This window comes from Ursus americanus, chromosome 20 (assembly GCF_024610735.1).
Source record: "Ursus americanus isolate L20-20 chromosome 20, mUrsAme1.1.p, whole genome shotgun sequence".
NCBI lineage: Eukaryota > Metazoa > Chordata > Mammalia > Carnivora > Ursidae > Ursus > Ursus americanus.
The window spans coordinates 4,284,949-4,311,750 of record NC_142146.1 but is presented as its reverse complement, the minus strand read 5'-3'; the positions used below and the strand labels follow the sequence as shown (position 1 = coordinate 4,311,750).

Here is a 26,802-nt window from a genome sequence, read left to right as displayed (position 1 = left end):
ATTATACATTTTCTTTATCCATTCACTTACTGAAGGACACCTTATTTGCTTCCAAGTCTCAGTGTTTATGAATAAAGCTGCTGTCAACATTTGTGTGCAGGTCTTTGTGTGAAAGACATAAATCTTTCACTCATTTCAGTAAATACCAACAAGTGCGATTGACTGCTGGACGGTGTGGTAAGAGTATGTTCAGTTTGGTAAGAAACTGCCAAACTGTCTTCTCAAGTGGCTGTTCCGTTTTGCATTCTCACCAGCAATGAATGAGAGTTCCTCTTGCTCCACGCCCTCGTCAGCATTTAGTGTTGTCAGTATTTTGGGTTTTGGCCATTCTAATAGTCGTATAGTGGCTGCCTTGTTGTTTTGGACTGTATTCTTTTTTTTTTTAATATATTTTTTTAAAGATTTTATTTATTCGACAGGGATAGAGACAGCCAGCGAGAGAGGGAACACAAGCAGGGGGAGTGGGAGAGGAAGAAGCAGGCTCATAGCAGAGGAGCCTGATGTGGGGCTTGATCCCAGAGCGCCGGGACCACGCCCTGAGCCGAAGGCAGACGCTTAACCGCTGTGCCACCCAGGCGCCCCAAGTTTTGGACTGTATTCTTGAAAAATGTCAATGGCATAATGAGAAAACCTGAAGAAAAGCAAAGCTAAAAGATTAGAGACCACTACGCTGAGGAGACAAATAGATACATGATCCTGGACTGCATCCTGTCCAGGGAAAAAAAATATACAGAAAAGACATTATTAGGACAGTTGGCAAAACTGGAATAGGGAATGTAGATTAAATTCTTCTATTAATATGAAATTTCCTGGGTTTGGTCATTGTCTAGTTTTGTTTTTAGGACCTACAAACTGAAAGATTAAGGGTCAAGTGGGCTTAATATATGCAACCTGCTTGCAAATGATTCCGAAAAAATATAGATAAATATAAAGAAAGGAACTGTGGCATAAAATTAGCAATTTGTGAACATGGATCATGATACATAGGAGTCGTCTGTACTATCCTTGCACCTTTTCTGCAAGTTATTTAAAAATAAAAGTTGAAAGAATTAGAAAAATAATCGTTCTGCCTTTAGCATTCCATCCATATCTTTTGATGCACACATACAAGGTTCTCGATCATATTCCGACAAGTGAAATTGCAGGCTCAAGGTGTGTGCGCCTTCAACTTGATCAGCTAAACGGTTTACAAAGTGCCACTGAATCCTTATTAATTTTATTTATTCTTTCTCTCTCACTGAAATGTAAGGTCGTTGGCAGTGTTATCAAAGTGTAGGCCTTGGCATCAGCCTCACTCGGGTGCCGGTTAGAACTGCAAATCCTCAGACCCTCACTCCAGACTTGCTGAGTCAAAAACTCTGAGCACGGCCTAGAAATCTGCGTTTTCTAGTCTTCTAAGTGATGAGAAAGTTTAACTTGTGCTGTGATCCGTTAGGGCCGCGCCTGCCTTGCAGACCGTCAGCTCCAAACGTGAACGGAGCGGAGCCCAGGAGCCCGGGTTAGACCGTGCAGAAGCAGAGGGCAGCGCGCCACCCGAGGGCACCGTCCCTGCGCCGGCAGCTTCTCCCGGACCCCCCAGCTGGGTGGGGAAGGGCTGCAGGACGGGGCGGGCCGGAGGCTCGTGTCCCCGCCTCCCAAGCCTTGGGCTCGCAGCGTTGCGCAGTCCTCCGCCTTCCTTGCCTTCTCGTCCCCTTCCTTCCTTTTTTCCTTCCTTCCTTCCGCCGGGCGCGATGGAGCTGGGGCGCGGCGCGGCCACGGCGCTGCTGGCGCTGCTGTGCGCGGGCTGTGTGCCGCGCTGCGGGCGCGCCCAGTACGAGCGCTACAGCTTCCGCAGCTTCCCGCGGGACGAGCTGATGCCTCTCGAGTCGGCCTACCGGCACGCTCTAGACCAGTACAGCGGCGAGCACTGGGCGGAGAGCGTGGGCTATCTGGAGATCAGCCTGCGGCTGCACCGCCTGCTACGCGACAGCGAGGCCTTCTGCCACCGCAACTGCAGCGCGGCGCCCCAGCCCGAGCCCGCCGCCGGCCTCGCCCACTACCCCGAGCTGCGCCTCTTCGGGGGCCTGCTGCGCCGCGCGCACTGCCTCAAGCGCTGCAAGCAGGGCCTGCCAGCCTTCCGCCAGTCGCAGCCCAGCCGCGAAGTGCTGGCCGACTTCCAGCGCCGTGAGCCCTACAAGTTCCTGCAGTTCGCCTACTTCAAGGCAAGTCGGCTCGCCCCGCCCCCAGGCCCGGGCCCCGCCCCCAGGCCCGGGCCCCGCCCCTCCCCTGGGCCAGCCTGGCACCGCCCCTCCCCTGGGCCAGCCTGGCACCGCCTTTCCGTGTCCAGCCTGCTCCCACCCAGCGTTGCCAGAGGACGCCTCCAAATCCTGTCCCCCTTCTTCATCTTAAATAGGGATGAAAATACTTTTCTAGAAGGGTTACTCTGGAGCAGAGAATACGTACACAGAGCGTCTAGCCACCCAACAGTGCCTGATAAATGTTACCTGTTATTTGAAGACAGACTCCTCTTTTCTGTGCATACCATTAAAACCCCTTTTTCTCAAGGAAGTGGCAACTTTCAATGATAGAGGGGAAGAGGACCTGAGGTGCCGGCTAGTTCCTTTTAAAGAGAAGGAAGTTGAGGCCACGCCAGAGCAGGGGCTCGTTGGGAGCACACACCCCAGCCTAGAGGAGCAGAACCGTGCACTGTGATTCATCAGGGTTGGCGCCCCCCGCCCTCTTTCATCTAGAATTTAACACGTTGTCTTCCTCCTTCTTTGTGGCTGCTTAAATTCTGTGGTTGCTGGCTAAAAATAGCCACAAATTGCTGTTCTTGATCCTTGGAGTCCTTTCTCTGGGGACCCGCAAGTTTTAAGAACGGGCTGAATGCCCTGTTCCTGGATAAAGCGACTTTATCTTGGCGGGTCGTTACCAGATTTTGCCAAGAGAGCCCTCTCAAAGTCCAGTTTCTACTTTATCTAATTGAAAACGATTTTTAAAGGAATATATTGCATTTATTTTAATGACTACAAAAATAGATTCATGGCATATTCCAGACTCCTGTGCTAGAAGTTGTTTTGTTTTGAAACTTTGCTTTGAGTCTTTGGACTGCAAGATCTGTTTTTCATGTTTCTGAAACAGAGCCACCTTATGCTGCATTCATAAGAGCAATAAAATAGCACAAAACCCTTAGTAGGTGAAAAGCTGAGTTATTTCTGTGCTTACATTTTTATATAAAGTATCGGTTTTGTGAATGTTTGTCCTGGCAATAAAAAAATAGTTTAAAATAGAACCAGGGGATAAGATTAATAAAGTTCCAGGACATTGAAAAATGATGCCTGGCTCTTAAAGGACTATGTTTTATGGTAAAAATGACTCAATTTAACGCTCTCTTTTTCATGTAGCTTTTGCCAGATACAGTCTGAAAGAAATCTGAGTCCTATAATGAAGGGGGAAATGTTTTATTTTTAACACCGGAGAATAGTAGAAGCTGATTTATCTACAGATGAGTTTGAAACAAGTGATATAGGGAGGAGGAGAAGAGTATTTGACTTAATGTGACCAGAAGGCAAAGGTGTTCTCTCCTTCCTGATGATGTCCTCAAAGTTCAGGATGGTCACAGCTATTCTTCAAAACGTTTCACAGGTCTCGTAGCAATCACTCACTTAGAAGTCGATGAAATACCATCTGTCTTGGCATTTTGGGATCTCTTAAAGGACAGAAAAGGTTCGGCATTTTAGTAGTAAGCCAGGATCCTCACTTAGTTTCTTCAACTGAAAGTCACTGAAGGAGTGATTTTAGGTGGCGTTACTGGGTGGTTTCTTGTTTTCCTTCATGATGTGTCTCTTGTCAAACTTGGTGAATGGGTGGGGAGGACATGATTCGTGGCAGCATGTACACCGTGCCAGGCACCCAAAGGCTGGAGGCTGGTGCTGGAGACCACGCTGTTTGCTGTGGCGAGGCTGAGCACGTGCTCTTGTGCTGCTCTGATTTGCAGGCCTCTGTTTCCCTGATTAAGGACAAATGTCTGAGTTGAACACGCAGGTGAGGATGGTGGGGTTGGCCTGTCAGAGGGAGGTAAAGAGGCACTGTTGTGTGGTCATGCAGAGAAGGTGCTCCTGGTAGGTAGCCCTCAAGCCCACCATAGGTTTTATGTCATCAGCCTACCTTAGGTCTACACCTTCAGCTGTGGGTTCCCTCCATGGCTGCATCTCTGTGGAATGCCCGTCTTCCCCGTAGCCTGAGCAAAAAGTGGGCCCCCACACTTGATCAAATCCTTAGTGACTGTTAAACTCTGAGTGGGTAGAGCTGGCCCCCTCCCAGGCACTCCTACCTCCCACCCTGCCTGGACAAGGCCTCTGTCTCCCCACCCCCAGCCACAGGGCCTGCCACCCCATTGAGGCTGATTTAGGAGTGGCTCCTTTGGTAGGTAGGTGGGATCCTCTCATTCAGGTGGCTGTCTCTCAGGAGCATCTGGGAAAGTAGCGCTCCCACCACTCTTCTCCAAAACCTGCCTGGGTTTCTGTCAGAGGTTTAGCTGCCAAGATGTGGCTCCATGTTCCAGCTGGCAGGGCCCAAGTTAAAGTGAATAAATCAGCCTTTCCTCTCCAGGAAAGGGTTCCATTTTGTTAAAACTCAGGTCCTAAGTTAGAGGCCTTAAAAATCCCTTTCTGTGCCCCTTTTTCTAAGTGCTCTTCTGAGAATTAGAGAATCTCATTTTATTGGCAAATGCTTTAAAGGGCTGCATTCATACATCCTCCCCTCCTTGTAGCTGGCAGACTAGCCTTTTTCCGGCCAGGAGTGTAAGGCGTTCTGTAGAACTCTTTGAAAGGCATTCCCACACAGGCCACTGACTGGCCCTTTCCAGAACATCAGCATTGACATCTGGGAGTCTGCCCTCATTACCACCCAGCCCTTCTCCAGCACACCCACCGCCTTGTCTACAAATGACTCGGGGCCAGTCCTGTTTCATACAGATATATGCTACCCTCTGATTCTCAGAAATCCAGAGTGTACCAAATATCCCTTTATTTTCTCTCTGCAAACCTAATTCCCTAATTCCCACCTTTGAGCCTCCCTCTGCATTGGCTGAAGGAGTCTGTGCACATGTAGGGTGCCTCCCCTTCCCCCAAACCAAGTTGGGCCATGATTCCAGGGGACAGCCGGAGACAACACATCGGCGCGGGGACCCTCTGCTTGTTGGCTGAGTGTCCACACAGGGAGGTGTCCATATCTCTGGAGTCCATACCCCTCAAAACACGGTTCCCCCCAGACTTCTGCCTTCCTGGGCACTGTCCACAAGGGGGCCAGACGTGAAGCTCCAGTGTGCCAGAGACCTTAATCTAGACAAGGAAATATACTGGAGTGTATCACACATGGAGGCAGGGTTTTTCCCCCCTGTTTTGCTCATTGTTATGGACCCACGTCCTAGGACAGCACCTGACATGTAGGAGGCCCTCGACAAATGTGTGCTGAGTGAACGGATGAGTGAATGGTGGTGGGGGTCATCGAGAATGGCAAAGCAGGAGGTTCTGCGAGAGACTTGCGAAAATAGTAATATATTTGGGAATATATTATATATACATATATCTCATATATATATATATGAAAATATTAATGTGTTTTTCCAGCAGAAAAGGTGTGATGTAGTTCCACTGGATAATTGGAGGAATGTTGTCAGGTGGTTATTTACAAAGGCTAGTAATGGTGGGTGTGACTCCCCCTGGGCCAAAAAGGGCATGGAGAGGACAGTTCCAGGAAGCAGGAAGGAGAGAGACTGTCCAGAGAAGGCCACCTCCAGGGGAGGTGTGACCTTCAATTAAGGCCCAATAGCGGCCGAAGGTGACTAAAGGGAGGGAGCCAGGAGACTAAGTAATCCAACTTTGCCCTCTTGCCTTCCTTCAGGCTCCCACTGGGGCTCCTCACTGGTGAACCCCTTTGGAAGCTGGAAAGCAAGAGAGTGCAAGTCTTGATGGGCCACGGAAGTCACTGACCCCTCAGCTGAAAGCACTGTGTTGAAACACAGAGTTACTTGAAGGACTGAACATTCTTGTTTTGCAAAAATCACTGCCCATCCTCCATTGAGTACACCTCCTCTTTCTTTGTTGTACTCAGGCGAATAATCTTCCAAAAGCCATTGCGGCCGCTCACACCTTTCTACTGAAGCATCCTGATGACGAAATGATGAAGAGAAACATGGCGTATTACAAGAGCTTGCCTGATGCTGAGGACTACATTAAGGACTTGGAAACCAAGTCATATGAGGTATATTTGGGTTTTTACACAGCAAGTTAGTTGCAGTGTGACTGGCTAAAGAAGTGGATCTTGATGAACAGCTGTTGACATCTAAGGACCTCTAAAGATTTTTGATGGCATTGATGAATATTATGACAATGGAAATGATTGACTTTTTAGCACAAAGTTGACCCATTTGAGAATGAGATTTTACATTCCATGATGCACTTAAAGCCACCTTTCCTTTGAATGCTGTATTTTAGAAATAAGGTCATTTTGGGGAGCCTGGGTGGCTCAGTCAGTTAAGTGTCTGACTCTTGACTTCTGCTCAGGTCATGATCTCAATGTCATGAGATCAAGCCCCACATCAGGCTCCTCACTCAGTGGGGAGTCTGCTTGGGATTCTCTCTCTCCTTCTGCCCTTCCCAACTCTTGCTCTCTCTCCATCTCTAAAATAAATAAATAAAACTTAAAAAAAAAAAAGTCATTTGATCATTTAGTTTTAAGATAGAGGAATAAACACATGTCTTGGAGATCCTCCAAAAATGACCAAGAACACAAGAAACAGGAGCATAAGTTTCCATTTCTGATGAAACTAAAAGACACATCTTTTTTACACACACACACACACACACACACACACACACACACACACACACACTCCCCATATGTATTGAGGTGGAAAGGGAATCAAGGAGCTTGGAGGACTGACTTGACACATTAGAGGCTACTGAAGTCTATGCATCTGCAAAGGGAGTCTGATAGGAATGAATGAGGAAGAATCCAACTCCTTTGAGTACTTACTGTTGTCCAGACCTATCGAGCTTGGGCTCCAGGGGCATGGCTACCAAGGAAGGGTTAGGGCAGGGTTGAAAACAGAGGGATGTGTTGAAAGTATCCATGGGGAGCTGGTAGATCCCAACCAAGGGCTGACTTTAGGGTTACCTGTCGTGTGATCAGACTGCAAGCTCACTTTGTCGTTGGTGGTGACCCTCAAAATATAGGGTGCAGGGTCTCTATTCTGGTGGCCCTTCAGTTTTCCAGGGAAGAATTCTCTAGCCTTCTGCAGGACTAGTGAAGTGTCATGCTTGTCTGCCTGTGTCTGAGAACCAGTCTGGGGAGAAGGGTGGGGGCCTCACAGCTGAGTCAGAGACATTACCTGCTTCTTGGTTCTTAGCTTCATGCCTCAATCCCCACTCTGCTGTGCCTGATCCCTGACCCTCCAGCCGTTACAGATAGAGTCTCTAGAATAAATCACCAGTGTTTGGTGAGGAGTGGCTTTGGAAGGTTCGATCCCTTGGGTGGACAGATGGTTGTGCAGGGAAACCTGGGGCTCCGACAGCCCTGATCAGACTTTCAGCCCTGCCTTCTGTTCTGTGCCTAGCACCAGTCTCCGTGGTCGCTAGTGCCTGCAAATGCAGACAGGCGTGTGATGTAGTGTGGTGTGTAGTTGGGGGGTTCGCTTCCCCCCAGACCCTCCTCTGTGATAATTTAGCTTTCTGTCCTTGCAAAAGTTGTTGAAATGTCTTGTCTGTTGCTGGCTCCTTTTCCATTCTCCTGTGAAAAGGATTTCTGCCTTTGTACTTTTTCACTGTGGTCTTCATTGGGCGTGGGGAGTGGAGCTGAGTGCTCGTGGCCAGTGCACTGTGCCTAACTGTAGGTCGGCCAGACCATTCCTTTCCTCTTTGGAGTCCTGCTGGGTGTGGTGGGGCTGCCCTGCTGTGTGCCCAGGGGTTCCCTCTCCAGTGCATGGCTTTCTTCTTGCTGCCTCCACCCTGCCGCCCCTGAGGACCCAGCTGCCTGGAGTTGCTGCTCGTTCACCCGGCCTCTAGGCAAGTGGTTCAGTTCTCTGCCTGCCTTATTTCCAGGGGGTGCCGCCTCCTCGGGAGGTTTAGGGAGATCAGCCTCTCTACCTGACAGCTTAAGCTTGGTGAAAAGTTCAGGTCTGAGGGGTGGTCCTTAGACACCCCCATTCTGGAGCAGCTGAAAAAGAATTCCAAATGGAAATAAGCCATGCTTTTTTCCAGGCCTGTCCTGGACCCTCCACGTGAGCAGGGTCGTGCATGTTCCCAAGATCTCTACTTATTTCTTGGGAGACCAAGCAGCTTCCTCAGCCTTAGTTATTTCTCTTTTATCTGGTCCAGCCAACAATTAGCAGAAATTTCTTGCAGTTCCACCACCCAGCACATGGCCGCCCTCCCCAGTAACTAGTACTGATGCATGGTATCCCTACTTCATACTTAACCGTTGGGGGAAGGGTATCTGCCACCTGCTCTCAAGCTTGTATCTTTTCTCTGCTTCAATTTTAAAAATCAGCTTTATTGAAGTATAACTTATTTAACATTTATTTACCAATTTTAAGTGTATCATTCAGTGAGTTTTGGTAAAGGTATGCGATTGTGTAACTACCACCATGGTCACAACATAGAATATTTTCATCTCCCCTAAAATGTTCCCTCAGGCCCCTTTCTACCTTTGTCCTAACCTCTGACCTTTGGCAGCCACTGCTCTGATTTCTGTCACTATAGTTTTTCTTGATTTGAATTTGATTTTATTATCAAGCACTTCCTACTTTTTGAATTAAACTAAAAAGAAGTGTACCATTGTACATAGGATAGAAAAAGCTAGATATAAGTCAGTTCCTGGTTGGCTTCATATTTAATTAGGGGTCGGTGTGGTTTCCTTGGGACTGATGAGAGTGGAACTCCGTGATGGTCTGACTCCTTCCGGTCGGACAGCCAGCCTCCCCCCGGTCTGGGAGCTTCACCCACCTCTCCTCGCTTTCCAGAGCCTGTTTATCCGGGCGGTGCGGGCCTACAACGGCGAGAACTGGAGGACGTCCGTCACGGACATGGAGCTGGCCCTTCCCGACTTCTTCAAAGCCTTTTACGAGTGTCTCGCGGCCTGTGAGGGCTCCAGGGAGATCAAGGACTTCAAGGATTTCTATCTTTCCATCGCAGGTGGGTGGCGGGGGTTCTGATCCACCCATGAGTGGGGCAGCTGCCCCGTGGCGTCTGTGTGCCTTCCTGATGGCTTGAGTGACTGCGAGGAACTTCTGAGCTTCTGTATGAATGGTGGCTGGGGAGGTAATACGTACGCCAAACGACCAGCCTTTGACTTACTAGGGGCTTCTGGAAAAACACCTGAGTACAGCGTTCAATCAAGCACAGGCCTGGAAAGGGGGTCGAGCAGACCAGCCCTGCCTGGTTACAGATCCTCCACAGGCTTTTGGAAAAATAAAAATGGGCCCAAGAGCGGCTCACGATTCATGTTACATAACACGTTACTGGTTTCGCCACCTTGAAGGGTGCAGTCCAGTGGCATGCGGTCACGCCCACGTCCATCTCCACCACCCATCGGTTCCTCTCCCCAAACGGACGTCTTACGCATTGAACACCAGCTCCCCGTCTTCTGCCCGCAGCCCCTGACAACCACCACTCTGCTTTCTGTCTCTGTGTATTGGACTACTCCGGGTACCTCGGATAAGTAGAATCCTATAGCATTTGTCCCTTTGTGACTGGCATATTTCACTTAGCATAATGTCCTCCAGCCTTGAAAGTATTGTAGCAAATTGGTTGTCTTTTAAATCTCTCTCTTTTAAAAAAAATTTATTTATTTATTTATTTATTTATTTATTTATTTATTTATTTATTTCTTTGACAGAGAGAGAGAGTGGGGCAGAGAGAGAGCACAAGCAGGGGAAACAACAGGCAGAGGGAGAGAGAGAAGTAGGCTCCCTGCTGAGCACAGAGCCCAACGGAGGGCTCGATTCCAGGACCCTGGGATCAGGACCTGAGCAAAAGACAGACGCTTAACCATCTGAGACACCCAGGCGCCCCCTTTTAAATCTCTTTTAATTGGTAGCTTCTTCCTTTGTGTCCATTTTTCCCCTTGGCTATTGAAAAAACTGGATTGTTCGCCCTGTAGGGATTCCCATAGTCTGGATTTTGCTGATTGTATCCCCTTGGTGCTCTGTTCTTTGTATTTCTTATAACTTGGTAGCTGGATGTGGAGGCATGATCCAGCTCAGGTTTGATTTTTCTTTTTTTGTGGAGGTGGGGGCACAAGATGGCTTCCTAGTTGGTGCTCAGTTCCCGTGTCAGGAGGCACAGGATTGTCTCTTTCTTTGTAATGTTGGCAGCTGCTGGTGCTCAGGCTGGACCTCACGTAGTACCTGTTAACTGGTGTTCCTCTGCTGGTGAGAGGTCATTCCCTCCAGCATCGTTTCATGCCTCTAATGTCAGGAAGTACTCCTTACACTCAGACTAAAGGAGGGGGACAAAAAGGGTGCTTACTCGGAGCTGCAGTGTTTTGACTATAGATAAAAGACAGTTACTAGAAAAAGTAACATTTATTATGCTCTAACTAGATGCCAGGCCCTGTTTTGTGCTCTTTATGGGTATTATCTCAATTTTGCAACCCTATGAGGAAGGTACTAGCATTCTCTCCATTTTACAGCTGGGAAAGCTGAGGCCTAGAGAGATTAAGTACTGTGCTTATTGGCCTCCAGGGAAGGGCTGGGATTTGAACCCAGGCAGTCTTGATTAGAGTCTTACCTCGTAGTCCCAGTGAAATAGTCTCACCTCACCTATGTTATACTTAATCTTGAACTTTATTTTATTTTTGAATAGGTAACATACATGAACATAGTATAAATTGTGAAAGACACAAAAGGATATACTATAAAAAAATAAGTCTTCTTCTGTATATGGCAGACATGAGGATACCTCAAGATGGATTTATTTATAGAAATGTGGGTGAAGGTGAGCCCCAAGGGGACGAAATGGTACCCTGGGGCTACTAATAGCTGAGTTATTATCTCTTAGGCTGAAGGGGAGGAAGTCTTGCTTCTATCCACATCTCTTCTACCCATTCCATTCACCCCAAAGGTAACTACTTTTATTAGCTTCTGGCTTATACTTCTAAAAGGTTTTTTTTCCTACAAAAATAAGCAAAGATCACTTTATCTTTGATCTACCTAAGATATATCTCTATAACTTTATCTTTATATGTAGATAGACAATTGAGAAATGTTTTTTGTTTTAAATTTTTGTTTTTATTTTAAAATAACTTTTTATTTTTTATTTTAATTTTTTATTTTTAAGTAATTCCAAACCTATAAAGAAGTAGCAGGAGTAGTACAAAGAACTCTCATAAACTCCTTATCCAGATTCACCAATTTTTCACCTTGTGCCATATTGACTTCATCATTCTCTCTGGATGTGTGTGTATAATTATTTTTATTTCAGAACCACTTGAGAGTATGTTGCATGTATCATGACCCTTTATCCCATAAACTTCAGTATATTTCCTAAGAATAGCAATATTCTGCATAAATCCACAATACAGCTATTAAGTTCAGGCAACTTAATATTTAGACAATACTTTTATCCAATCTATAGTTTATATTCCAATTTTGCCCTTTATTCCAATAATGTCCTCTAGCAACTTTTTCTTTCTTGGTACAGTCCAGTCTAATATCATGTTTCCTATTTATTTGTCATTTTTCTTTAGTGTTCTCTAATCTGGAATAGTTCCTTGGCCTTTCTTTTTATGCTCTTGAATATTTTTATGCCATTGATATTTTTTTAAGAATATAGGCCAGTCACTTTATAGAATATTCCTCAGTTTGGGTTGTGCACTTTGCCTGGAGTCTGCTTCTCGGGGTATCCCATCCAGATGTGCGTGGTGTCTGTTTGCCCCTTCCTGGTGATGTTGATTTTTTAAGCATTTGGTTAAAGTAATTTCCAATTTCCAGCTTCTCAGCAATACTGTTTTTCCTTTTGATATTAATAAATAATTTGGGAAAAGATACTTCAAGACTAGGATAATTTGCTGTTCATCAAACTGTCTTCACCCCCGCCCCTACCACCACACCTATACCAATTTAGTGTGTACTGAAGATTCTTGCCTGATTCTTTTCTCTCTCTAAAGGTCATATATAGGGGCACCTGGGTGGCTAAGTTGTTAAGCGTCTGCCTTCCGGTCAGGGCGTGATCCCGGCGTTCTGGGATCAAGGCCCGCATCAGGCTCCTCCACTGCGAGCCTGCTTCTTCCTCTCCCACTCCTCCTGCTTCTGTTCCCTCTCTCGCTGGCTGTCTCTCTCTCTCTGTCAAATAAATAAATAAAATCTTTTTTTTTTAAAAAAAAGGTCATATATAGGTAAATCAATTTTTCTGTATTTTCTCTTTGCTTTTTTCACACTGAATAGGTACATACTTTGTATACTGTTCCACTTAGCGGTACGCCCTAACTGGCGGTAGAGAGAGTCGTTCCTTCTTGTTGCTGACTACGCCACCGAGGGGTGCGGTGCACCACTGTTTATTCAGCTCTCTGCCGGACGCTTGGTTTGTACCAGTCTTCTGCTGTTACATGTAATACTGCAGTGCGGAACTTTAGGCCTTTTTTTTTTTTTTTTTTTTGCTACATGTGGAGGTATGTTTTCAGAATCAACATAAGTGGGATTAATAGTTCAAAGAGTAAATGTCTCTGCAAATTATTTAGTATTTTAAGTTACCATTTTGTATTTCTTTTTTTTTAAATATATATTTTTTAAGATTTTATTTATTTATTTGACAGAGACAGCCAGCGAGAGAGGGAACACAAGCAGGGGGAGTGGGAGAGGAAGAAGCAGGCTCATAGTGGAGGAGCCTGATGTGGGGCTTGATCCCAGAACGCTGGGATCACGCCCTGAGCCGAAGGCAGACGCTTAACGACTGCGCCACCCAGGCGCCCCCCATTTTGTATTTCTAGCAAAAATGTATGAGAGTGCCTGTCCTCCACAGTCTTGCCAACAGAATGTAGACCATCATCCTGGAGTCTTTTGCCGCTAGCCGCATGAAGGGAGAAAAGGGAGGGGCCGAGGATCATGTGGGAGGATTTTAGGGACCAGTCCTGAAAGCGGTGGAAGGAGCATTCATTGGTTGTTGTGGTCCACATTTTATTGGCACCACTAGTCATATGGTGCCAACCCAACTGCAAGGGAGGGTGGGAAATGTAGTCTTTGACGTCCTTCTCTGTTATTGTATTTAGACCGACCTGTTCTCTTTCAAAGGCTGTATAGATTCTGTTGTTTGTATGTACCATAATTGATTAATCACTATCCTACTGACTGGCATTCAGGTTATTTCCAAGTCTGTTTGTTGTTGCAAACAGTGCTTGTGTGTGCCCATGTCTAAAGAAAATTTCCTAGAAGTAGACTGCTGGGACAGAGGGTATGTGCATTTTAACCTTTGATGCTTTTTGCCAAATGGATCTCCAAAAATGTGTTCTTGTTTTGCTTCTACCAACAGAATATGAGAGTGTAAGTTTCACCATTTTCTCCCTAACAAATTTTTTAAAATTTTGCCAATTTAAATGACATGTGGGAGCTACACTCGTGGTGAGCACAGCATAACGTATAGGCTTGTTGAATCACAATGTTGTACACCTGAAACTAACGTAACGTGTGTGTCAACCCTACCTCAACAAAACAGGTTTTTGGTTTGTTTTGTTTTGCCACCTTAGCAGTTAAAAATATTTTAGGTGGGATTGTGTTTCTTCATTACAAATGAGGTTTAACATCTTTTCACGATGCTTATGAGCCATTTTTATAATTTCTTGTCTGTGAATATTCTTTGGCCATTTTATATTGGGTATTTGTCTTTTCCTTGCGGATTTTAAGGGACTTTATATAGTAAGGATTTTAGCCCTTTTATCATACGTGTTGCAAGTATTTTACCTTTATCATCTTTACCTTTTACCTGGATCCTTGAGGGGGGCAAAAGTAGTATTGAGAGGCTGATGAATGCACTGCTCTGAGAATTTGGGTGTCTTCTTTCAGATCATTACGTAGAGGTCCTGGAATGCAAACTACAGTGTGAAAAGAACCTCACCCCTGTTATAGGAGGCTATCCAGTAGAGAAATTTGTGGCCACCATGTATCATTACTTGCAGTTTGCTTATTATAAACGTAAGTAATTATCTTCTATGAGATCTTGGGCAAGGGCCTTAACACTCCTAAGACTCATCTTCCCCATCTGTAAAAAATAGGGGTAGTAACCCTTACCTCTGGTTTTGAGAGAATTCATGAAGGTCGCGTTGACAGCCCTGGTGAAGACCTGGTGATTCAGGGCACGGACCCTAGAGCCGGACTGCCTGGGTTTACATTTCAGCTTCATCACTTCCTAACTTCTCTGTGCCTCAGTTTCCTCACCTGTAAATTAGAAATAATTGTACTAACCTCATGAGATGGTCGTGTGGGTGAAATGAGTTGATACGTGTGGAATGCTTAGGGTATTTTTACACTAGCATGTGGCATTATCTCCTCCCTATCATCAGCCTTCCCTTTCAGACTGAGTTTTATTCCATATGGTCCTCCTTGGGCCTGAAATTCGAGTTAATTGATCAGAACATTCCAAGGAGTCGAAGGGAAACAAACGTGAGAGAGAAAGTCATTCAGAGTTCAGACTTCAGAGTCTGTCTTCTTGCCTTTTCCTCCTCTCCCTGTAACTGACATTGTCTGAGTGGCGGGTACCTTGGGGGTGACAAGCACAGCAGGATCCTTCCCACTCAGGGGGGTGGCCCTCAGGGATTCAGGGATGTGCTGTCAAGAGTGACAGGTGACCTTGGCTTCCACATCCCTCCTTCCCCGCTGTGGCTGTTTCGTTCTTCGTTGAGTTCCCTTTTCTTGCAATAGCAACGCGCCTTTTATCCTACCTCCTGTCCTCCGCAGGATACACTGAAAGATTTGCCTGCTGAAGGTTAAAAAAGGGACAAAAAAAGAAAAAATGTTATAAATATATATATATATATATATTTAATTTTTAATTTTGCTAATCAGGCTTGTTCCTGAGAAGGCTCTGTAGCAATCATTTACACCAGGGCTTCGTGAGTAAGGGAACTTGCCTCTTTGCACAGTAAACCTGCTATTACGACAGCCTGGACCTCACCTAAGGATGCGATGAGGTAGCCTGAACTGTCCCTTGGTTGGGACTTTCTGAGATCGACAGGAGGGTGAGGCGTGTCTGGAGAACACCTCCTTGCCTTTGCACAGAGGGCAGGGGTGAAGTTTTATTTGCCACTGTAATCCTGGCACTAGCTGTTTGGTAAAGGACTATTTAGCATAGAGGACAACAATTTTATTCTTTTTTTTCTTTTTTTGAGAGAGAGAGAGAGAGTAAGCTGGGGATGGAGCACAGGGAGGGAGAGAATCCTAAGCAGGCTCCATGCCGACATGGGGCTCAATCCTACCACCCCAAGATCATGACCTGAGCCAAAGTCAGGAGTTGGATGCCCAACCGACTGAGCCATCCAGGCGCCCCAGGTCTCAGTCTATATAGTCTAGGAACGCACTTTCACACGAGACACACTAAGCTCACAGTGGGTCCCCAGCAAATATTTATTTGGCTGCATTCTAACGCCAAGGGGACAGTTTTCTACTAGGCAGTGTTTTTGAAGAGTCCTCTTTTTTAAGTATAAGTGTTGATTGGTGCTTTCTTATGAAAAGACTTGTAGTATAGGCTTGTTACAGCAAACCAAACATCTCAGAGATGTACAGAGAAACACCCAAAGCAAACCACCCGTTCCCATCTCCCCTCTCCTTGTCCCTCAAATCCTACTGTTAACTGTTGACTTATATTCATCCACACTTGGAAGAGCCTTATTTTAATGAGAATTGTGGAAAGTCATGTACATTTTTTTAAAGATTTTATTTATTTGAGAGAGCGGGAGCACGAGCAGGATGAGTGGCAGAGGGAGAAGCAGACTCTCCGCTGAGCAGGGAGCTGGATGTGGGCCTCGATCCTGGGACCCTGGGATCATGACCCGAGCCAAAGGCAGATGCTTAACCGATGAGCCACCCCAAGTTATGTACATTTTAAAAACTTATTCTGGAAAAAAAAAAAAAACCCTTATTCTGGAAATTTAAAAGTGTACATTAGACAGGATAGTAAAATGAACCGTAGTATGCCCATCACCCCACTTGAACTTTGATCAACACTTTGCCAGTCTTAAATTCACAGTTTAAAAGTTTTCTGTTGGGATGCCTGGGTGGCTCAGTCGGTTAAGCATCCGCCTTTGGCTCAGGTCGTGATCTCAGGGTCCTGGGATCGAGGCCCACGTCGGGCTCCCTGCTCAGTGGGGAGAATCTGCTTCTCCCTCTCCCTCTGTGCCTCACCCTGCTCATTCTCTCTCTCTCAAACAAATAAATAGAATCTTTTAAAAAAGGAAATAAAAGTTTTCGGTGGATGAAAACATAAGCTAGTGTTGTTGTTTAATAAGCTAGCGTTTTTATTTCATTTTCATGAAAACTTGTATTGGCACTTCCTGAGTTAGGCCCTGTGTGGGACTCTGAAACACGGGAAAGAACCCAGCAGGCGTTCTAGCCTGCTGAGCAGGGCTTGGCTCTATGTGCACAAAGCCGGAACACTAGGAGTTTTGAAGTGTTCCAGATACATCTAGTCTCTGGCAGTGCACTGGTCCTTGGAGTCCTCACATGCTCTGAAAATCGCCCCGTGTATCAAAGACTGTGGCAGTGACTTCTAGACACCAGGAGACCAAAACCCCGAGTGCTGCTGGCTGCTTCTCGGGAAATCTTTGCTTTCTGGGTTTAGAGGTAAACAGTATGAGTAAGATGGGCTTCTTAAAAGTCAGCCCTGTTGCGAACTCTTTCAAAATTATTTCCCACACTGAGTTTTTTGAGGGCAAGTATTATTTATACTGGAACCCCAGCCCCATAGGCCTTGAAATAAATACCTTTCCCACCTTGTGGACCTTGTGAATAGCCTGTGCCCTGCACTGCTGTTTTCATAGTTGTTGTTACAGGAGACAGCCACTGGGTGGCACAATTTATTCATACCCACGGTTTGGTTACTCGGCCAACCAGAGCTTTAGCAAAGGTAGTGGATTGTAAATTGGAGTGTAACGTGCCAGGATGAATACCCAGGGGCTTGTGGCTTATCACCTCTTTCCCCTTGCCCCCACCTCCAAAACAAATCCCAGCCCCGCAGGTCCCCCGTGCTGAAGGTGCTGTCATAGGTGGGGCAACTCTAAGGAGGGAGGCTAGAGGTGGGAGATGTCAACTTGAGGTGGCTTCAGGTGTCTTCCAGCCCAGAAGGCCCACCATCCTTTGGGTCGTCTAGGTTTAGGGTAGCTGTAGGAGGGCTTCCTGGGTCTGGGGATTGTGGTGCCATCCAGATGGGACCCAGGCACATCCTCCCTACCTCCCTCAGCCCCAGGACAGGCCAGGGCACCCAGCTTCCCAGCTCAGGTCAGTGGAGCCTGAAGTAGAATATAGTAGACGTTTCCGCAAAGGCATCTGCCTAATGAGGAACTTCCATGTTTCAAAACGGCTCCCCAGGCTGCCATGGAGACCCAGTCTGTGACCGGCCCCCCCCCCCCCCCCCCCCGGGGATGATTCTGGTCGGTCACAGGCTTTCCCGAGGAGGGGCTGTGGAGAAGGGGCTTGCCCCTGGATATTTTCTTTAGGAAGCTGTGCTGCTGAGGGGCATTGCAGGGCACGGTTTGCTGATTTCCTGTGCCTCTTTTCTCCCGGCCTCAGTGAACGACCTGAAGAACGCGGCCCCCTGCGCCGTCAGCTACTTGCTCTTCGACCACGACGACAAGGTCATGCGGCAGAACCTGGTGTATTACCAGTACCACAGGGACAAGTGGGGCCTCTCGGACGAGCATTTCCAGCCCAGACCAGTAGGTGGCGGGGCGCCGGGCCCACACTGGCGGGCCTCCTCTTCCTTCTCATGTTAGGGGACTGCTTTGCACCTGATGAGAAAGAGTTTTTACAGAAACGAAGGGAACTCCTTTTTTTCTGGGTGGTTTTTGTTTTGTTTTTGTTTTTTTTGGGTCTTTTAACAGTTTACTGCTCTATTCTGATTCCTAAATCAGTAAAAACAACAAATTTCAAATATTACAAAAATGTTTTATTTAGAAAGTGAAAGTCCCTCAAAATCGCATCCCTTTTCTTCACCCCCTGCCTTATCGCTATGCATTGGCTTGTATATACTGCATGTATTTATTTATTTTTACAGAAACAGGGTCACACTTTACCTGCTGTTGTGCAACTTGCTTTGTCTTTCCAGCAATTCATAAGGAACGTTTTCCATGTCACACTTATACACTGACTTGTTTTTTAACACCTGCAAGATAGATTTGTTTGTGGATGGACCATCATTTAATTCACTTGATGGACAAGCTAAGTTTTGCATGTGTTTGTTTTCAGGGGACTTCAGGGATTATATATTACTTTTAAGAGATCTTTTCTAGTTGGTCTTTGCCTTTAACTTGTATTTTCATTGGGATTTTTATATACTGTCCCGGTTTGCCATACCCATACACACCTCACTCCCCTGCCAACACACACACACACACACACACACAATCTCTCTCCGTCTCTCTCACTCTCTCTTGGGGTTGGCTACTCTTTCTTAATTGAGATATGTTTCATATACGGTACAATTTATGCTTTTAAAATGTACAGTTTAGTGGTAGATTCACAGAGTTGTACAACCACAACCACTGTCCAATTTTAAACATTTTCATCAGCCCCAAAAGAAATCCATACCCTGTCTCCCCCTCCTCCCAGTTCTGACATCAAAAGGTTGGTCATAGAAACTGTTCTGTGTTTGCATCTTAACAGGAGGCAGTTCAGTTCTTTAACGTGACTACACTCCAAAAAGAGCTGTATGACTTTGCAAAGGAAAATATAATGGATGATGATGAGGTAAGTTTTCATGTTTAGCGCACATCTGGCTAAGAGAAAATATTACTCACAGCTTTGCAGAAATCACTGGAAGGCCAAGTCATCCCAGAAACAGAAGGGGACCTTGAGAAATACAGTTTCTGTGGGCGTTTTCATGCAAGTCAGAGCGCTGGAGGGGGGAGCACGGCTTTCTAGGAAACCCAGGTCCTGGCACCACATTTCCTGCCAGTGAATATGGAGGAACCCATCATAGAAGTCATCCAGTGATCATTTTTTAACTTCATAAAAACGCCGTGGATTTTCAATGACTCAGCGCTCTGAACACACTTGGAAAGCCTCATCCCAGTTTTTCTGGGATATGATTATTATCTTTTTTCTTCTTTTTCTTTTTGTAAATTCGGTCCTTGCTGTGAGTCATTTTATCGTTCTCTGAGATTGTTTGAAATCCCTGATTCTCACTCAGCCATCTCTTTTTTTTTCAAAGTTTTTATTCAAGTCATCTCTACCCCCAGCATGGGGCTTGAACTCATGACCCCCATGATCAAGAGTCGCATGCTTCTCTGACTGAGCCAGCCAGGTGCCCCTCAGCTGACTCCTTTTATGACAGAGACTCCATGGCTGATGGAGGAGTCATTTTGGGGTGGGGCAGCCTCGTCCCAGAAAGTCCTCGTTGCGGGGGTATTTAGAGAGATGTGTTAGAAACAAAACCACAGAACGTGCTTCCTGTGGCAGCTAGCGATGGGCCGGCTTTTGCAGCTGCCTCTGGTCTGACCCCTCACTTCATAGATGAAGAGCCTGGGGGATAGGAGAGTCTATGAGCTGCTAGGCCAGGCCCAGGGGCCCCGAGCCTCCAGGTGCTCTGTTTCCACTGCCCTGGTTTTTGGTGAAGCACTTCTAAATAGATATGACCATGGAATTTGCTTTCCATGCACAAATTTGCATGGGGTGGACCCATCACTAGTAGGCACTGAATTCCCCAGGGCTTTGGGCTTCCATCTATAAAATGGAACTAATAACGTTGACCTCACAGGGTTGGGAAAATGAAATATCACACTGCCTGTGGAAATGCTTTATAGACTAGGAAGTCATCACTGTGTCGTGAGTCTTAGGTTGGGTTAAGAAGCAGAGCCTGACATAAGGTCACAAGGTCCTGCAAAGGAAGGTGTGCTGGCTGGATACAAGCACGGCTGGCTGCTCTAGTTTGGAAAGTGGACAAAAGTATATTTAGAAAAAGGAAGAGTTGAGTTCCTAATGGTCCAGAGCAAGCCACCCTTGATATTTTGATATAGATACTTCCAGGGTTTTCTATACATTTTCCAATATATATTCATAGTAACCCCAACTGTAATAGATATCATGGCTTTTCCATTTAACAGTGTAACATGAGAAGTTCCCCTTGCGATGTTTTCCCAGGACAGCTTTACTGAAATATTGTTCACACACCATACATTCTCCTTTTTAAAGTACACAGTCTAGTGGTTTTTAGTATGTGCACAAAGTTGCACATCCATCCCTAAGAATTTTAGGGCATTTTCATCCCCCCAAAAAGAAATCCCAAACCTGTTAGTAGTCATTCCCCATTCCTCTCCTCTGCCCCTCACCCCACTAATCTACTCCTGTCTCTATCGATTTGCCTGTTCTGGACATTTCATATAAATGGAATCTTACAGTACGTGGTCTTTGTGACTGGCTTCTTTCACTGAACATAACGTTTTCAAGGTTCAACCATGTTGTAATATATACTAGGTTACATGCAACATTCCTTTTTATTGCTGAATAATATTGCACTGCATGGATAGACCATATTTTGTTTACCTATTCTGTGTTGATGGACATTTGTACTGGGTTGTTTCTACTTTTTGACTATTTTGAATAATGATGCTGTGAACATTTGTCTACATGTTTTTATTTGGACAAAAGTTTTTAATTTTCTTATATACCAAGAGTATACACATGGAAGTGGAATTGCTGGGTCAGATGGTAACTCTGTGGTTAACTTGTTGAGGAATTCCCAGACTGTTTTCCAAAGTGGCGCACCGTTTTACATTCCCACCAGCAATGTATGAAATTTCCAACTTGCCACATCTTTGTCAGCACTTATTGGTGTCTGTCCTTTTTATTATAGCCATTCTAGTGGGTGTGAAATAATATCTCATTGAAGTTTTGATTTGAATTTCCCTAATGACCAATGATGTTGAGCATTTTTTCATATGCTTTCATATGCTTGGAATGCTCTCAGGTAGGAAAGAAGTGAGGGGCAAGGGAAGGAGCCACAGAAGTATATGGTCGCAGCTGGAGTCGAGCTTAGCCTGACCCCACGGGAGCTCTGGAGCATGAATTGTACCGCAGGGCTCTTCCTGCATTTTATAGGCAGCTTATCCTTCTCTCCTCGGTTGTTGGCAGCCCAGAGGGGTTGGTGTGTAAACTCCCTGGTGGGGCTGCTCCTTTTCGCCAGGATCAGTTGTCCAGAGAACGGGCAGCTACCAGCCATCAGTAGTCAACACTCCCAGCGGCTGGGGAATGGGTGCATTCCCAAGGTAGATCTGAGCCAGGCTGTTGGTGCCTCCACTGTACCAGGCCACAGAGAGGGTTGTGTTTCTTTCATCTGTATTGCCTTGAGTACTTATTAGTGAGCTAAGAGCAAGCAATCCCATCATCCCCCTGTCACAGCGGCCACACAGCAGGAAACAGTAACTCTGGGAACAACTGTCATGGCCATACATATAATCCCTCTACTGTGTTTTCCTTTTGGGGTCCAGAAAGCAACCAAAAATGCTGTTTTTTTCTTTTTTTTTTAAAGATTTTATTTATTTACTTGAGAGAGAGTAGAGTGAGAGAGAGAGAGTAGAGCGAGAGAGAGAGAGAGAGTGGGGGTGGAGGGGCAGAGGGAGAAGGAGAAGCAGGCTCTCCACTGAGCAGGGAGCCTGACATGGGGCTCGATCCCAGGACCTGGGATCATGACCTGAGCCAAAGGCAGACGCTTAACCGACTGAGCCACCCAGGCACCCCAGACCATCGTTTCTTCAATCAGTTGTCTTCCGCTTCCGTAACTTGAGTTACTAACCTCAGGCATGACAACGTACAAGTATTTGATGAAAACAGTAAGACCCCCTTTTGCGTCTCATGTACTCGGGAGATTTCCCAACTATTCTCAGATGCTGAGATTTTATAACAGAAAGTGTGTTAAAATATCAAAAAGAGCAATTAGGCTCTTGGCCTATGATGGTGACCCCTGTGAAGGAGGCCAAGCTTTAGCAGGGGTGGTTAGCATCAGTGGGACTGACCCTCATGGGAGCAGGACTTGGCCTCCTTGGTGATTCACTCATTCTTGGCAGTAAAGAGAATGGGTGTCATCGGCTGGGCCCTGGTGTGTTGTGGGAGAGAAATCAATGCCGAGAAGGAAATCAGAAAGTGTGCTGGGCTATTTCAGGTTGAGGCTTAAGGCTGATTGCAGAAGGCGGGAGCAGGTGGGCTCCTGGTCCTGACAGTGGGCAAGTGGGTCCCCCTGTCCCCAGGAGACTGTCTTGTAAAGGGAGTGACTGCTTGAGTCACACCATCACTGTGCACACATACGCTCAGTCATTCTTCCTTCAGTGGCATTCCACCTTCTGCATGCCATGTCCTGGGGAAGAAACGCAACTCAGGTCCTGGTCCTTGAAAACCTCATGGTCTGCTGATCAAGGCAGAAGAACAGGGAGTGTTCCTGTGGAATAACCGCTAAGGGGTTGGGCGGGAATCCCAGAAAAGGGGGCACTAAACAGGTCTTTCAGAGGGTGGCTGGAGTGCCCCCATCCCATGGGCCATCTGTGGGGGTTCACATGGAGTGGAAGCCAGGTCCCTCCTAGGGGGAGGTCAGGTCCTCTGGGCCCAAGGGCAGTGGGGAAGGGCTGCTCCAGCCCACACAGGCAGCTGGCGGTGGCGTCTAGAGACAGTCTCTGCTTACCAGCACGTTTAAAGTCAGGTAGCCCACCTAACACAAGTATCCTATCGTCTCTTACAGGGAGAGGTTCTGGAATATGTGGATGACCTCTTGGAGCTGGAGGAGACTGGCTAGTCCATAGCAGAGAGACGGCCTCAATTCAGGAGACACAGATTCTTCGTCTTCCTTTCCCCAGTAGCCCACGTTGTTGATACCTCAAAGCCTTCTCTTTGCTCTTGAAGTGAAAGGGAAGCCTCTGCTCTCACTACATACCATAAGGGGTGAGCCTGCCTTCCCAGTGACCACACCTGCCTCCCCATGGTCTGCCCACATTCACACCTGTCTCGCTCCCCATCTTCATACCTGCCTTCTCCATGTTCACACCTGCCTTTCTTACCATTTTGGTTGGAAGGACAGTCTTCCATTCCCCCCCACCCCCCAGAAAATCACTACTATTCTTTAAATAAGAAAAATACTCCTAAAATTAAGGAATTGTGAAAACCTGCTTTGGGTTTTTGCTCTTCCAGATTTTAGACTCCTTTATCCCCATGCCCTGATCCAGGAAAGATAGTGGAAGACAAAGGCCAAACTCCTCTACTCCCCGTAACAGCCTACACATGGTCTGACCTGCGCATTTCCAGTACTCACTGAAAGACAAGTTGGGTAGATAGTGCGGACTACAGGAATAGGGCTTTTGCCCTACACTTCCGCATCTCCAAAGTCTTACAATGGTTAGTCGGTCCCCCTTGCGGACAATAGTTACAAGCATCAAAGTTGGGAATGGAAGAAAGCAGAGGGAGTCTAGTTTCATTCATTCTTTCAATAAATATTTATTGAGCACCTGCTACATGCTAGACATTGACCTGGGCACTGGAAATACTGCACAGAATGACAGAAAAAAACAACAACCCTGCCCTCTGGAGCCTATGTTCTGTAAAGAGAGACAGACAACAAATAAATCAGAATAAATATATACAAACTATCAATAGTGATAATTGCTATGGAGAAAAATAAAGCAGGGAAGTCGGTGTGGAAGCCCAGAGATGAGGCTGCAGTTTTAAATAGGCTGGTCAGGGAAGACTTCATTGAGAAGGTGACATCAGAGCAGAGACTTTGGGGAGCAGGTTTCAGGGAAAAGCATTCCAGGTAGAGGGAACAGCATATGCAATGCTTTGCAGTGAGAACATGCTTGCCTTGGTGGGGAAATAGCAAAGAGGCCAAGGAGAGGAGTGGGCAAGGGGAAGAATGGAAGGACGTAAGGTGAGGGAGGCAGGAGAGAGGACAGTCGGCTTAGGCCAGTGTTAAGGCCTTTGGCTCCTACTTTGAGTGAGATGGGAGCCACTGGAAGGTTTGGGCAGAGGAGTGCCTTGGCTGACTGGAGCCCTCCAGCTGTCATATTGTGAGCGAGGGTGTATGCAGGGGTACCAGGCAAAGGGAGTGCTGACTTGAACCTGAGCCGTCACGGTGGAGATGGTGAGAAGTGGTCAGACTGGGGGCTTATTTTGAAAGCAGGGCCCGTAGGATTTGGTGACAGTTTGGATATGGAGCATAAGAGAAAGAGGGGTTCACGGTGACCTCAAAGGTTTTTGGCCAGACTACCAGGAAGGATGGAGTTGCCAGTTACTGAGCATGGAGAAGTTGGTTGTGCATGGTAAGTAAGGAATTTGGTGCAAAGTAGGCTGTCTGAGGCTGGGAGGGGAGGCTCAGGATGCAAATAAAATTTGAGAGCATTCTCAGATCCGGTCTTCAACAGAGCCTGAAACAGGGATGCAAATGCATGTGGTTTATTGTGGGGTACATTCAGAAGAAACCTGTGAAGGCCTCCATCGATCAGTTATTGACTGTCCCATGGGGGCAGGGCTGTACCTTTGAAGTGTCTTGGTCAGCTGAGGGCAGTTCTCTGGAAGAAGGACTGTGACCACTGGCAGTGGTGCACAGTGAGGGGCTGGGAACGGGGATGTGGGTCCTGGCTCTGTGAAGGGGGTCTGGGAGGAACGCCACCCCCCTGCTAAATCATCAGCACATACCTGGTATGTAGGGCCATGAGCCTGGATGGGGTCAGTTAGACTGTGTGTACATATTGAGAAGCGAGAGACAAGGGCCGAGGACGGAGCTCTGGGGCTTTCTGGGACATAAGAAACCTACCAAAGAGACAGAGAAGGAGCTACCTTTGAGGTTGGAGAAACCCAGGAACGTGGTGTTTTGGAATCTGTGTTTTCTTTTTTCAACCTTATTCCCTCTTCCAATAAGCTGCTTAGTTGAGCTGGGACTCTCTCGGGATGGAGGCTGGAGGAGGCTGGCACAGCATTTGGAAGACAGGCGTGGAGTGAAGGGAGATAGAATTTGGGGTCTTTAATGTAATGGTGAATAACGGGGTGGAAAACTCCTATATTCCAAGCCCTGGGAACGGGCCCCCCTCTGTTCCTCCTTCCGTACTGTTCTGCTTCCCTCACCCCTTTCTCCTGAGAGCACTTCCTCTTTTACCTGCACAAGAATCTTCCTGCCCGGTCCTCCTTCTGGGGCACTCAACTCAAGACAGTAAGCTGCTACTTACTCTCTGGCTGGACTTGCAGAGCCTACACTCCCAGGGGCTGTGTGGCCAAGGAGTCAGTGTGATTGGCATTGTGAGGGCCGCACTGGTGTCCCCAGCAGCCCCCAGTCAGGGCACCCTCCAGCCCAGCAGTGAGTCAGATCCTACTGGCTCCGCCCATGGAATGCTGGGTCCTTCTTCCCTCACCCAGCCCCCCGCTCCACCAGAGAAGCCTCCTTTTGAAGTCAGTGGGGAGGAGAGTCGTAGGGCAGGACTCTAAAGTAGAGGGGACCCCAGTGAGTGGACGGCCTGCCCCAGGATGCCCGAGTCAGTGGAGACGGTGCACCTGGCAGCTGTTTACCTCCCGGGGAGCTTCTGGCTGCAGCTGTCCTTCCCAGCTGTGGGAGGACAGCCAAGGACACCAGCATGGGGACCAGGCTGGGACCCACTCTACCTCTGTGTGCCTGCAGAGCTTCCGTTTTGTCCTGGGGTGAGCTCTCTGTGGATGGTGTTGTTCCACACAGAGTGGGGTGGTGGTGGTGGTGGTGGGAGGGGTCCTCATTCACTCTCTGAACTTGGCCCCTCTTTATGGGGGGCGGTGAAAAGCACCTCCACCCCCATCCTAGCAATACCTCTGAGGAAGAAGCCCTGGGAACAGGATGGGCAACGTTATCCGCACTTTGCTTTGATTGACGGCTGTGGAACCTGGTTACTGATCTTTTTATTCCAAAGGAAACCAAACCAATAAAAAAAAAAAAAAAGGTGGGCCAATTCCTCCACACCTACCTGAAACCCAGTACGCAGGCTGCACTCAACGACCTCTGCCCACCATCTCCCTGAGCGTGTTTCTTGGAAGAGCCTAGAAGATTCCTGGATTGAGACTTCATGGGTTCAGCGTGAGTTGGGCCTGTCTTTTGAAAAAACAAACACATTGGTAAGCTTTGTGGGAGTTTCCAGACCCAGCCTTGCTTGTCCTCTGACCCATCTGCATGGAGCCCAGCAGGGAGGCAGCCCGCCACAGGGACCGGGTGACCTGTCCAGCCACCTTGTCACTCGGGCAGCCCGGGGAGGGGGCACCCACTGTGGCCCCGTTAACGTTCAGTCTCCATGCTAGCAGTGGAGCGCCGAGGGGAGGCTGTGTGGATGCGGGTTTAAAAGGGACTAACTGAAATGTCTCACATACCGACACATTCAGTGTGCCAGGACCTCTGAATTCTGAGCCTTTCTAATGGCGGCCACTAAGCTGTTGTGCGCACCTCTGGGACCCAGGAGAGCCACGGGTCTGCGGGCCACGAAGGCCGCCTTGGGAAATGCAGCTTTTCGGAGTTCTTACTAAGGGAATTTTAAGAGCACAAACATTTTATTGAACCAAACTCAGCGGCAAACAGAAAATGATCTGTTAGATTGTCAATGGGGAAGGGTTTATTATGACTGCTGGTGGAATAA

General features: G+C 47.1%; 1 protein-coding gene across 1 annotated transcript; it reads left to right on the top strand.

The window, feature by feature from the left end:
* The first annotated feature begins 1,645 nt into the window (after positions 1–1,645).
* On the top strand, positions 1,646–23,272 carry CRTAP (cartilage associated protein). The gene is made up of 7 exons (XM_045798304.2): positions 1,646–2,201; positions 6,094–6,243; positions 9,002–9,173; positions 14,036–14,164; positions 17,753–17,898; positions 18,845–18,928; positions 22,908–23,272. The coding sequence occupies exons 1-7, from the start codon at positions 1,731–1,733 to the stop codon at positions 22,959–22,961; spliced, it is 1,206 nt and encodes a 401-aa protein (XP_045654260.1). The 5' UTR covers positions 1,646–1,730; the 3' UTR covers positions 22,962–23,272.
* The last annotated feature ends 3,530 nt before the right edge of the window (positions 23,273–26,802 follow it).